This window comes from Megalobrama amblycephala, linkage group LG1 (assembly GCF_018812025.1).
Source record: "Megalobrama amblycephala isolate DHTTF-2021 linkage group LG1, ASM1881202v1, whole genome shotgun sequence".
Classification (NCBI taxonomy): domain Eukaryota; kingdom Metazoa; phylum Chordata; class Actinopteri; order Cypriniformes; family Xenocyprididae; genus Megalobrama; species Megalobrama amblycephala.
This window is the reverse complement of record NC_063044.1, coordinates 5,974,667-5,989,117: the sequence shown is the minus strand read 5'-3', so window position 1 is coordinate 5,989,117 and position 14,451 is coordinate 5,974,667. Positions and strand designations below refer to the sequence as shown.

Here is a 14,451-nt window from a genome sequence, read left to right as displayed (position 1 = left end):
CTAAATGTGAATGGTTTTATGATAATACCTATTAAGGGTTGGCTCTGTTTTGCAGCCACGCGCAGTCATTGGCCGCTCTGCAGGCGTATTCTCATTGGCTGGCTCAGTTCTGCGGGGAGGTGCAGCGACAACAAGATCAAACGCAGTTTGTCGATCTCATCAGGTCCAGCATGGCCGCCACGACCCCTCTCATCAATGGCAAGGTCACTTGATTTTTATGAGTGTTTACTTTAATGCTCATTTAAAGAGAAAATACTAAAGACAATATGTATAATTTACTATTACTGAAATGTGTTATAATAACAATATGTGTATATATTTTACTGCACTAATATGTATCATTTATTACAATTAAGAGGTCAATCAGTATTGGATTTTGCTGATATCAGGAGAGCTATAGAAGTTTGTTACCGCCATGGAATAAAAAAAAAAAAGTTTAAGGCAATTGCGACTTTTTATGGTAACGCTTTAATTTAAGGTGTTGTATTTACACACATGTACTTCATATAGTAATAACAGTAATTGATGCATAATTACACGTAACTAACCATAAACCAGACCCTAACCATAACTCTGTAGTAAGTAGTTGTGGTTAATTAATATTACTCAGTACTTATATGAGTAAGTACAATGTGACTACGTCACCTTAAAATAAAATGTAACGCTTTTTATCTCACAATTCTGACTCGCAATTAAATGAGAAAATTCAGACTTTTTCCCCCTCAGAATTGTGATATAAACTCAGAATTGCAAGGAAAGATAAAATTGTGAGATGAAACATAGAAATTACCTTTTTTATTTATTCCGTGGCAGAAGCAAACTTCCATATTAACAGATTATTGTGCCGATGCTAGTAAAATCTGTATCGAATGTGTTAATGTTCTTGGTCTTTCCTTATTGTGACGGGGTGGCCCAAAGACAAGTTACAGTAGTGTGTTGAATTAAATGCCAGATACAGTTTATTGTGTAACCAGTGTACCAATAATATCACCGTCCAAACAAAGACTTATACATACAGTTTCTGATGGTGCATGAATCCAAAGATAACTCCAAAAGCAAAAATAATGAAAGATCCGCACACGAGAATGAAGTCAAAAAAACTCCAACAAATGATTTTTTTGTCCAGAGCCACAAAAAGTGTAAAAGTGCGAGTACAGAGTGCAAAACGTTTTCAGGATCAACCCTTCATCAGTGCCATGAATATCTGAACATGCAAAAGGAAAAGAACTGAACCATTCAAAAAAAAAAAATAATAATTATAGCTTCATGCATTCTTTTTTTTTGTCAACTCTTGAAAGTGTGTTGAAGTTTCATTTGGGGGGAAAAAAAGCAACATTTTGAACAAAAAGCTAAGAAAATCATCTTTTTTTTTTTTTTTTTTTACTGTGTTTTGATCTGGGGGTTTTGTACTCTTTCAGAAGTTGAGTAATAGCGCCCCCTACTGCATAACAGTGAAAACACTGAAAGCTGGAAAATTCAGTCAATGGCAGGGAAAGAGTTAATTATAAACAAGCCTGAAATACACCGGGACTCTTATACTGAAAAGTCTATGCTTTGCATATTTTATGTACCTCATCTGTTTAAATGAACAGCTGGAAATAGTACTCTTACAACCATCTACAACATATTACAATATAACCACCATAAAGTAAACATTGTCATAATTTATTCAGCCATGGTGTCATAAGGTTTGTAGTAGCAATGTTTATATAATATATATATATATATATATATATTTGTCAGGTTGTCTTGAAACTGAAGCGTTTCTCTCTGCTGTGAGGTCTACAGTAGAGTTTTAGATTAAACCGTCTTCAGTTAAACCGGTTCTTCTTCATTCTTTGTCTTTGATAAACACTAATCTGACTGATCTCCGTGTGTCACAGGTTCCAGAGAAGTTGCTGTTATCTGCGTGCCATCTCCTGGTCTCCATGTCGACCACCGTGCGACCGGTGTTCCTGGTGTCCTTGCCGGCGGTGCAGAATATTTTCAACCTGATCACGGAGAATCATAACCACAGATTACCTCAGGAGGTGTGTGTGTGCACATGGGTTTATATCAATCTGACAGCGTGGCATGATTTGTACTTGGATCCGTCTGTGTTTGTTTGTGATGTAATGTTTGATGTTTTTTTTCCTCAAGGCCCACGTCCTCGTGTGTCGAGCTCTGTCCAACATGTTGCTGCTGCCGTGGCCCAGCCTACCAGAGGCGGAGCAGCAGTGGCCGAACCGTTCATCCAATCACGCGCGGCTTCTCAGCAGTCTGACACAGCAGTACCGCCTCCTGCCCCGCCCACCTGACCATCACCCCAACAGTAAGAGCAACAGATCAATACTGATAGTGCTTATTTATAGCAACAGCCAAGTTTGATTTTATTTATTTTTTTATAAATGTATGGTTACACTTTAGTTTATGGTCACATAGATACATTGTACTTACTCATATAAGTACTGAGTAATATTAATTAAAGGATTAGTTCACTTTTAAATAAAAATTTCCTGATAATTTACTCACCCCCATGTCAGCCAGGTTGTTCATGTCTTTCTTTCTTCAGTCGAAAAGAAATGAAGGTTTTTGATGAAAACATTCCAGGATTTTTCTCCTTATAGTGGACTTCAATGGGCACCAAACGGTTGAAGGTCAAAATTAGTTTCAGTGCAGCTTCAAAGGGCTTTAAACGATACCAGACGAGGAATAAGGGTCTTATCTAGTGAAACGATTGGTCATTTTCGAAAAAAATACAACTGTATATGCTTTATAAACACAAATGATCGCCTTCCAAGTGGTTCCGTCAAAACCACGTGTCCGTATTCTCCAAAAAGCTTACGCTGAATGTCCTACGCCTTCCCTATTCTACTTACGGAACGAACGCATCGCCAGTAAGACCCTTATTCCTCATCTGGTATCGTTTAAAGCCCTTTGTAACGTGTAACTACATCACCTTAAATTAAAGCGTTACCATAAAAAGTCGCAATTGCCTTTTTACTTTTTTTTTTTTTTTTTTTTTTTTTATTCCATGGTGGAAACAAACTTCCATAGTTTTCTTGATATCAGCAAAATCCAATATTGATTGCCAACTATAGTAATGACAGTAAATTATGCATAATTACAAGTAATTAACCCAAACCAAACCCTAACCCTGTAACTACATTACCAAAAGATTTGTTGACCATATCTTTTTTTTTTTTTTTTAAATCATCTTTTAAAAGTGACCCATATTTGCATTTACACTATACACTTGGCGAAACAACCCAAGGTAGGCATACTGACCTGGTAAAGCTTAGGGTGAAAAGGAAGTAAATTTGCGCAATTTGCAATGGATGCAGACGCAGCATGAAAAGAGTCATGTGTTCGCAGTTGGTGCCCACCTGAGTTGACATCTTTACGTCATTCACCACGGTTGCTTTTTCAACGATGAACTCGCATTGATGGGAATATCCGATCTGTCCGCTTACATGGCAGACGCAAATGCACAAATCCGATTCATATCATATTTATTTCCACATGAATGAGATCTGAAACCGATCTGAGAATATTGGAATCCATGTGCTTTTTTCCTGTTTTCACATTCGTGGGTCATATCCCATCTGTGCCACACAAAATTGGAATTTGGTCACTTGAACCATGTAATGTAAATGCGGCCTAATAAAATAAAATATTACCGACCTCAAACTTTTTGAACAGTATTGTTTATTTATATATATATATCATTTAGATTTGGGTTTATTTAAATATATAGGTTTTTATTTATATATAGGCCCGCTATTAACCAGTTATTCTTCTTTAAAGTATTTTCACAAATGATAATGTTTGAAATAATAATGTGTCCCTCAGGTAAAGCGGTGATCCAGCAGACTCTGTGTGTGTTGAAGGATCTGGTGGACAGTATATCGGGAGAGGCCACCAAATCACGTCAGATCTGTTACCACAGCCTGCAGGAGTCTGTCCAGGTCTCGCTCGCGCTGTTCCCTCACTTCATCCAGCAGCCAGGTGAAAAAATAATCACTTCATTAACAGCATCAGCGACTTCTTCACCGCCTTCTAGTGCTGTGATGATCTTTTCTGAGGATCCATTGGACTGATTACGCGTTTTTCTCTCTCTCTCAGATGTGACAGACGAGATGCTGAGTTTCTTTCTCACGCTGTTTCAAGCGCTGCGTGTGCAGATGGGCGTGGCTTTCACGGAGCAGATCATTCAGACCTTCCTCAGCATGTTCACCAGGTGACCTCAGCTTCCTAACGTTCACTGATCAGTCATGTGTCACTGCGTATTGATGCTGACTGATCTTCATGTTCCTCAGGGAGCAGCTGGCGGTGAGCATCTTACAGGAGGGCAGCTCGGGGTCCAGAGTGGTCCAGAAGTTTCTCAAGATTCTGCAGGTAAAAGAAAAAACACTTTGTGTTTGAGTTGCGGTGGTTATTATCACTATAAAGACTATTGTGTCGTATTTGATACATAAATTTCTGAGGCCTCTGAATTATAAAACTTGTAAATAATCTAGTCTGATTGATATTTTTATACTTTTCTAGCAAGTAAAAGGCCTTTTAGTATATTTCTAAAAATGTCCACCTTCAGGTTGTGGTTCATGTGTGTTTGCTGTGAAATCTTTACTGAATTAAAAGTTAAAATTACATCAGACATCAGACTTTTGAGGAATTTCTTTTGTTCATCTCTCAATCATCATTTTGCATCGCATTATATGTTTTAAAACTACAGAGATATGATGGTAAAATGATATAAATGCTACATTTTATGAAGATATTAGGAGATAAAGAGTGACAACTGATGTTTATATGCATTTTATGTAAGTAGTGTGTTATAGATTTACATTAAAAGTTACTTTTTGACCATATAAATAACTCTGTGTGGGCCTCTGAATAAAATTGAAGTGTTTTTCCTTCTCGAGTATGAGCTCCATATTTTCACTATATCAGGTTATACGAGCCATAAAAGCCTGATGTATCAAATATGATACTCAAAAAGCACACATGCAAACTTTGATAAAAGTTTCTTTTTTTCTCTGTAAAGAGAAAAATTAACTCTTTGATTTTAAACATTTTTCTGACTCTTATTTTATTATGTCAAGCATTCGAGGATTAAACATGCTGTTCCCTGTTCATCTTTGATTGTCTCAGGTTGTGGTTCAGGAGCCTGGTCAGACCTTCAAACCTCTGTTACCCAGCATCCTCAGCCTTTGTTTGGACCAGGTTTATCCAATAGTTGCAGAGGTACAGTATGAGACATGAATAACATGAATAAGACTTTTCCTACTCATTACCACACATTTCATTAAGTGATATATTGTTACTATACCAGAATCTACTTTTTACAACTTACTGATAATCCCATAATAACACCATTTGAACATTAGAAAGTCAAATGATGAATCACTTGATCGTAAGTATCCTGTTCATGGCCAATACTCATATGTAGACAGTGTACAGGGTCATATGTACAAAGATAAATGCCATCAGGGTAACATATGACACTAAAGTCATCCAATAAACATGAACATAAATAACACAAATGTAACACAACACTAATTACAAAAATCAGCTGTTTTCACTAAATTATACAGTAATTCATAGTTTTTTTTTCTCGCAAAAACATATATTTTATCATATTTTATAGTGTGTGTAGTATACCATATATGGTAAGATAACTTGGATTTAACTTATAAACCAAGTTGGTTTTACAGTAGCATTTTTCTGTAAAAATTGCAGACATTTTTAGTATGGAAACTATCTTGTATATGCTAATGTTCTGCATTGTAAACACTAATCACTGTCTAGCAGAAATTACAAATACACAATTAATACACCATTCTTATTTTTTATGGAATATAATGCAGTATTTATTATAAATGATTTATCCCTGCATGTCATTATATTTACAATCAATTGACCCAATCAATCCCTCATGGACAAAATCAAGTCGCACCCTACGTGATAGAAAAGACCCTCTTAACTTGTGTTTCATGCTGACTCTGAAAGTTCTCTGACGTTCTTCTTTCTCGAAGCTCTTTTAATTTGCTCGTCTTCATCTCTGTGTTCTGTAATACACTGATCTTCATCTCCGTGTTCTGCAGCGTTCCTGTCCAGATGTGAAAGTGGAGATGTTTGAGCTGCTCTTCCAGATTCTTCATCAGAACTGGCGGTTCTTCTTCAAGAGCTCAGTGTTGAGCAGCGTACAGAGAACCGGAGCGGAAGAGCTCATGGAGAACCAAGCGCAGTTCACTGCTGCCATGCAGGTATGACAACTCTGACATCTCTTCCATGTGGATCGGAGTTTCTGCCCTAACAAGACATTTTGTTGGTCTCTGCATTTCAATTTTTGTTTTATGTTTGGCAGTGTTATTTTAGTTTTATTATAGTTTAATAATTTTTTGAATTAACTAAAAATATAAAAATAAAAGCTTTCATTTTTTAATTTTTTTCATTTTATCATTATTATTATTATTTATTTTTTTAATATTATTATTTTTTTAATAACCAATATTTTTTATACGCTTAATAATTTTAGTACTTCAGCTCATTTCAATGTATTAATAAGGCAACATTTTTAAAAATTTTTGTATTGTATGTTTTTCATCTAATATTTATATATTTAATTTACTGCAATTAACATAAATGGTTGTTAATATTCAGTTTTATTTCACAGTAATAATAAATAAAAAAATCCCATTCCACATTGCTGTATATACATTTTTGGGGCTTTTCATTGCCTGTATATTATGTTGCGGTTCCCAGAAACTCGTTACATATTGATTCACGAGTTGCCGATTAAATAGCGGTGCTGGAAACATTGTCATGTGTGATTCTTGTGTCTGAGTGTTGCGTCTTTGATTTGCAGGCATTTGGTCAGTCTTTCCTGCAGCCGGACATTCACATCTTCAAACAAAACTTGAGTTACCTGGAGGTCCTGAACACCAAACACAAGTTGTACCACAGGGTAAGACGAGCTGACTCAGATTTGCTAAAATCAGATTATTGAATGTAATGAAGATACCGCAGCTTATTTTGTTTCGACTATCTCCATAGAATTGATTTGCCAAAAAAAGTGCAATATTACCTAATTTGATGATGCTGAGTTCAAAAATCTCATCAAAAACATTATATACGAATCATTTGATTCTAATATGAATGACAGTGCGCGTATGAACCACTTTCAATTGCTGAGCTACAAGTTATCATCATATTTTGTCCATCGTTACAGTGTCAATGACAGGATTTCGTGAGTAGCAAGTAAACACAACAGTGTTCATTTTGCTGCTGTAAAACTGACAGAAATTGACTTTTTACTATGTCTTGTTGTCCAAAGAGGTGGACTTAAAGGGTTTTTGCAACAAAAACAAAAAAATGGTTAAATACCAAGGAATTGACCAAAGTGACATTTTTTGAAAATTAGGCATTAGTCAACTGACTAATAACCTTTTCATTGCCATTTAAAGTGAACTTACTGAACCTAAACACATGAGCCTGGTTAAAAAAAAAAAAAAAAAAGCTAATTTAAAAGAAAACATGTCAGACAAACTTGGCAGTCCTTACACACTTAATTTATTTTTCCCCTCATTAAAAAATGTTTAGTGAGACTGTCCAAATTAGTCCAATTTAGAGATGACTTGATGAGTAGCCTATCAATGTTGCTAATTGCCAATACCTAATTTTACAGAGAGAAAAGTCATGAAAAACATCTGCGGTCAAATATTATGTCAGAATTAAATGAACGAGAAAGCAGGGATTCTTTAATGAATTCATCTCATTGTAATGGTCGGGGGATGGCACTAAACGCACATGATCATTGTCTTATAAGTGCTTGGACACAAGAGTTAAAGATACTAAAATTAATACAATACATAAAAAATGCATACAGTAATGTACACTTAATGTGTTTGTTGTTGATGTGAGGTTTTTTTTATTATTGTTATGTATGGTTAGTTTAATGAACACGGTTAACTATGGAAAATCAAATCTATATTTATTGCAATAATATTTAAGCTACCATCAATACTAAAGCTGACACGGAGGTATGTATAATTACAAACTAAACTCACTATGACTGTTATCTGTTTCTAAAGTAAGCTACATAAATGTATGTGACAAAGTTTCTGCGACAGCTCTCTGACGCGATTCGTCAGTGTCCGAATTACTATGGTTAAGTGTTTAGTGCACTTAACCATAGACATTATGCACTTAACTGCCATGCATTATGTAGGCTATGGATTCGAGAATCGGTAAACAAGTGAGATTCCTGTTCGATTCGATTCGTTTCCTGTTCTCGACCCCGACTCTGGGGCTATTCAGAGTCAAAGAATTGACTCTTTTGGAGTCGACTCCCCATCACTACTTAAACATCTGCAGAGGACTGGAAAAATACTGCATAAACACAAGTTTATATATATATATATATATATATATATATATATATATATATATAATTTTTTTTTTTTTTTATCTATAATTCTGTTGCTGTTTGGATGTAGTAAAACACCCACAGATGTTGCAGAAAACATCTGGGTCGTATTTTTATTTTCTTCTGTCACTGATCATAATTCTAAACTTGAAACTAGGATTAGGCATGAAATACTGTCATGCATGTGAAAATCAGCTGAGAATTGAACAGATGATAATTGTAATCTGCCTCAGAGGAAGATGGGAATCATGGATAAAACAAGCCTTCTTTACCTTACAAATAGTTATTGAAAGCAAAAATGCTAAGAAATGCACATTATATTTTGTGCGCTAAAGCAAGTTTTGGAACCAGCATGCCAAAATTAGTAAGAAACAAGTATTGTATTTCATTCAGCAAATATGATGCAGGGCAGCGTAATCAAATGGCAAACTGTGTGCTGTGGTTTGGTCAGTGATGTGTGGTCGTGTGTGGATTTCAGAAGCTGTTCCGGAACTCCATGCTGTTCCACTTCATAAACGTTCTTCTGCAAGTCCTCCTGCACAAGAGTCACGACCTCCTCCAGGATGACATCACGCTGGCGCTCTACAACATGGCGGCTGTGGATTTCCAAGCGTTCTACTCTTCCTTCTTGCCAGAGTTTCTCAATGGCTGTCAAGGCCTCGACCCACACCAACGCACAACGCTTGCCCGAAACTTCACGCCAGAGAGGGTGAGTGAACGTGACTGATGTGATTAACACCTGGAGCTCTTTTTTACGAATGTGAAGGGTTGGAACATTTACAGCATGTGTACGGTTTACTATAGCAATACTTGGTATAGTTTGGTCCCTCAATGTCTTTTCAGTGACACAAGTCTATCTGTCATGTATGATGATTTTACACATTTTTATGTTAAAAGTTATTCTTTTTTTTTCATGCTATGAAAATAGAGCACTTTTAATATGTCAGCAAATTTAACAGCACTTGTTAATTAATGGTCATATTCCCTACATTCACTGTAAATCCAATCTTTCCTTCTCTTTCTTTAGAGTTTATAGTGAAATATGACCAGGACATTTTAAGCCAGTCATGCAGCATGAACCGTCTTCATGTTTTAACATGCAAGTCATGTCTTTTTTTTTTTTTTTTTTGTCTTCTCCACCCCTCACAGGACCTGCCGTCGTTTTCTCAGGGAGTGTATCGTATCGTGAACGATCTGCGCTTCTACAGACTGTGCAATGGAAGCCTTCCGCCGGGAACGCTGAAATTATAGCAGCACATCACACCTGCCACACAGCCAAACCACGGCCCACCTTCTTAAGGACGCGGATCGCTGCTTCAGTGGTCATGTGTTGCCTTTCGCCACGGGCCAGCCTGTGATCTCAGTGGCGGCGTGTTCTGAGAGCTGCAGGGCTTCTATCGTCAGCTTGTTTTATGTTTATTTCAGCTAGATTTTACACGTTGCCAATGATCAAGAGGCCAAAGTTGGATGTTCTACAGCTGCTGTCGAGAAACTCGTCCAAAATCAGCTGATGCGGTTAAAGGCGCTGAGGTTTGGGTTCCACTGTTGGGTTTATTTAAATCGGAGCAGTGCTTTCCCCATTACGTGTTGTTTTAAAAGGACTGGTGTAACAGAAAGCACACTTATTTTGTTGAAATGAACGGATGCAGTGGTGTAGAGTTAAAGGAACACATCTCAAGACGGCTTCCTGTGGATTTTCATACGAGCTGTTGAGTTCTGAATGGTTTTAAAGTGAACGGGTGCAACGCAGAGCACTGAATTTTTCTTTCTCTTAAATGTCTGGTTTTATTGGCCTCTCCCTGTTTCCGCAGGGATGGGCTCTCACATCTTTTTCATATCATTCCATCCTAATCCAGGAGAAGCAAACCTTCAATAAAGTTTTATAAAGAAATGCATTCTTTGTCTTTCTCGTTTTGTTACTGTACGTGTTGTCTTGTTTTCTCACACAAGGTCTACATGATTTGTATGTAAACACCATTTAATTGGTGTTGTTAATTGTGGTTAATCGTTCCTTCCAAAGCAATCAACACAATTTTCAGGTTTCAGGCCCCTCCTTCTGAAAAGCACAATGTTCTCTGATTGGTCGGCTGGACTAGTTTGTTGTGATTGGTCGTCTGCTTTTCTAACTATTTCAACCAGGCCTGGCCCCCGTTTTTTAATGTATGCCTTGAGCGGGAATTATTTAAATGAGGAATATTGTGACATGTTTGTTCCCAGAAGAAAACTCAAGACTACAATGGAGGCATTTCAGGGAGTTGCTGAAATGGAGAATAACTCCCTCTGGAGTGACTTTGTAACATTTAAAAATGTGTAAAATCATAAGTGAGAAAATATATTTACCAATGGGGTAAGAAAAATAATTCTAGGTGTTCTTTGAGGACAAGTCTTAATATATTATGTAATTTTTCTTCAACAAATTTTATTTGCTAGAAAAGAGAACAAAAACACTGATTAAGCAAATGATTTTTGCAATGTATATATGAATTAACATAGCGTGCTCTTTTTTTTTTTTTTTATTCACTTACCTTTCCCTAGGTTTCTCAATAACCCAATGGTGGGGTTAATAGACTTATTACCCCCCATAGATGATGCATTAACACAGTCGCTTTCCACTTTTGTAGTTGAACATTTTCAAAAGGATTTTGAGCAGTCGGAGTCTACAGGATTTTACGTCTTCTGTCGTGAGTTTGCTGATCTTTACCACAAAATACACAAGTTGAAGTTTTAACTGGGGTGGAATAGTGTGGAGCTGTTTTTGTATCCTTTTTTCACCATAAGTAAATGGGATCTAAAAACTGTGCTCATCTCAGGCTTTTCCAGGGTATCAAGTCCCTGGTGAAATATGTCGGAAGGTCTCTCAGGACGATTGGATACATCCACATCCTCGTGTTTTGCATATTCCTCATATTTTCCATCGTTTTCCGAGAGACCTTCAACAAGTTTTTGTGTTTTGGCTCCATGGTCAATACAATGATTACACTCTACACCGATCTATTACACCAGCAGAGATAACTGTATGGTACAGATACTCATATTGTTGCATGTGTTTAAATTAAAGTAAAAAAAAGACTCATTTTAACATGTATTTTGAAAACACATTTATGGTATATATTAATATTAGCATAATCCTTGTAATAGGCTACATCATAGAATGGAACAAATTGCCTATTGGACCGTCTCATTGTGTCCTGAAACTCTCTGGCCCCAGGCCATCCTTATTGTTGTCTTTCTTGTAAATTATTATTAGTTTTACTTTAGTTTTTGAATGCAATGTGCTCACAAATTGCATTATCATTTTTTTTTTTTTTTTTCCAAAAAAACAATTGTAAGTTTGATCCAGGCAGTGTCATCAAAAACAGAAAGGTGAGAAGAAGACATCAAGGTTATAACACAATTATTATCCTTTAAGCCTTTTACTGACCACATTCCCAATAACTGAACATGTTCACATTCAGGAGTTGGATCAGGAAGATCAAGTGTTGCCGATCAAGCAGACAGATGAGCACTTTGTCTCAAGAACATATTTCAAGAATGGATATGAATGTATAGATAATCATATACAGTAGAGCATTGGTTTGATTCTCAAATTAATTGACAGAATGTATTCTGTACCTTGAATGCATTAAAGGGTTAGTTCACCCAAAAATGAAAATTAATTATCATCATTAATCATTAATGACTCACCCTCATGTCGTTCCAAACCCGTAAGACCTCCGTTCATCTTCAGAACACAGTTTAAGATATTTTAGATTTAGTCCGAGAGCTTTCTGTCCCTCCATTGAAGATGTATGTACGGTAGACTGTCCATGTCCAGAAAGGTAATAAAAACATCATCAAAGTAGTCCATGTGACATCAGTGGGTCAGTTAGAAGTTGTTGAAGCATCGAAAATACATTTTGGTCCAAAAATAACAAAAACTACGACTTTATTCAGCATCGTATTCTCTTCCGGAATCCTTTCCACTGAATTGATTCCATTGAATCCTTTCATCTGTCGGCGTTGGTAATGCACTTTTACGTCGCTGTGGTTGTTTTTGGTGATTAGGACATCCGCGACATGCACACTTACGCACCATTTTAAAAAATATAGCAGTACCAAAATACAAACAATGTAGAATAGCTTGAATACAGCATGCGTCTCCCTCAGACTGTAAACGAAGCTCTGGCGCACCAGATAACACGTCAGCAGCGTCTTACATCAGCAGCATCACTGCGGAGTCGTGAACCACACTCCGGAGCAGAAGGGGGCGGTAATGCACCGATAAGCTGGATGCCAACCGCCGTAAAACAGGAAAGAAGAAGAAGAGCGGAGTCGTGAACGCGGATTGACAACAGACCCGGAAGATAATACAATGCTGAATAAAGTCATAGTTTTTGTTATTTTTGGACCAAACTGTATTTTAGATGCTTCAAAATGTTGTGGATGTCCTAATCGCCAAAAACAACCACGCCGACAGATGAAAGGATTCAATGGAATCAGTTCAATGGAATCAATTCAATGGAATCAATTCAATGGAAAGGATTCCGGAAGAGAAGACAATGCTGAATAAAGTCGTAGTTTTTGTTACTTTCTGGACCAAAATGTATTTTAGATGCTTCAAAAACTTCTAACTGACCCTCTGATGTCACATGGACTACTTTGATGATGTTTTTATTACCTTTCTGGACATGGACAGTCTACCGTACATGCATTTTCAATGGAGGGACAGAAAGCTCTCGGACTAAATCTAAAATATCTTAAACTGTGTTCTGAAGATGAACGGAGGTCTTACGGGTTTGGAACGACATGAAGGTGAGTCATTAATGACATAATTTTCATTTTTGGGTGAACTAACTCTTTAATTGTAGTTGCTTTAGATTGAAGTGTAAGGGAAAATCCATAAATGAATGAGGAGTGTGCCTTGCAGTAACTTCTTGGAGAAAGGGATGAGATTATGTACTCCAAAACTATTTTAGATACAGATTTAAATATAGATTTATGTATAAAATACTTTTACATGATTAAAAGATGTGTGTGAACGTTATTTGGTCATAATTATATTTCCAGCGTTATGAAATATCTTTCAGACATGTCATAATGTAGATGTTGTAGCATGGAATCCAGTAACACTTTACAATAAGGTTCCATTTATTAACAGCAATTAACATAAACAATGAAGAATACTCCTAATGCATTTATTTATATTAGTTAATGCTAATTCCAGTATTTACTAATACATTATTGAAATCACAACTTGTATCTGTTTATATTAGTTAATGGAGTTTGAGGTTAACTAACATTAATAACGATTATTAACTACTTTATCAAATGTATTGCTCATTGTTCGTTAATGTAAATCGTTAAAATAATAATAATAATAATAAAAAGTCATGTTAATTACATATGCAAAATGAATTTCGCTTGAACAAGTGAGATCACCAGTCGTATCGATGCACTTCATTTGTCAATGTGAACCGCGACCTCTAGTGGTCCGTGATGATGTAGCCTGTATTTACATCCCAACACGTCATTCATGGATTACTGGAGGAAAAATTATAAGTTGTGTTGAATGTCAAGTTAAATTCTCTTAATAACACTATAGCTTAATCATTTGTTATACCCTTTCTCTGCTGTCTGTCTCACATTATCACTGATCAAGGTTAAAATTACTCCGAACATTTCTACTTCTTTTATCATTTAATGGGATTGTAATCGTCTGTTTGAATGATCAAGAGTCAGCTCTGTCTGTGTTTATTCTCCAAAGACTAACATTTATTGTTTTGTCTTCCTGCCAGCAATCGATTAATGTGTGTTTGTCTTTCGCCCTCACTTCACTTTTGGGACAAAACTGCTGAAACAAAATGTCCCCTGAAGTTTTAAATAAAATCTGACAACATATTCTTTATAGAGAATAAAAATAATTTAACGAAGAAAGTGTTAATTCAGTTCCAGAAGCGTTTCGTTTTTCTTTATCTGTCTTTTTCATGTGGCTAAATGCGTTTATCTTTAGGTCTCCAAACAGGAAATGGTGTTAATTAAGAGGTCGTGTTTGTGCACGTGAT

General features: G+C 36.3%; 1 protein-coding gene across 1 annotated transcript in view; it reads left to right on the top strand.

The window, feature by feature from the left end:
* xpo6 (exportin 6) overlaps positions 1-10,305 on the top strand; it is a 30,331-nt gene extending 20,026 nt beyond the window's left edge. Inside the window, exons 15-25 of the mRNA XM_048180984.1 lie at positions 56-203; positions 1,884-2,030; positions 2,140-2,311; positions 3,832-3,987; positions 4,105-4,219; positions 4,299-4,377; positions 5,134-5,226; positions 6,087-6,248; positions 6,851-6,949; positions 8,889-9,119; positions 9,560-10,305. Of these exons, the coding sequence (XP_048036941.1) occupies positions 56-203; positions 1,884-2,030; positions 2,140-2,311; positions 3,832-3,987; positions 4,105-4,219; positions 4,299-4,377; positions 5,134-5,226; positions 6,087-6,248; positions 6,851-6,949; positions 8,889-9,119; positions 9,560-9,661 (1,504 nt within the window). The 3' untranslated portion in view covers positions 9,662-10,305. The remainder of the gene's footprint in view (positions 1-55; positions 204-1,883; positions 2,031-2,139; positions 2,312-3,831; positions 3,988-4,104; positions 4,220-4,298; positions 4,378-5,133; positions 5,227-6,086; positions 6,249-6,850; positions 6,950-8,888; positions 9,120-9,559) is intronic.
* Positions 10,306-14,451: the final 4,146 nt, after the last annotated feature.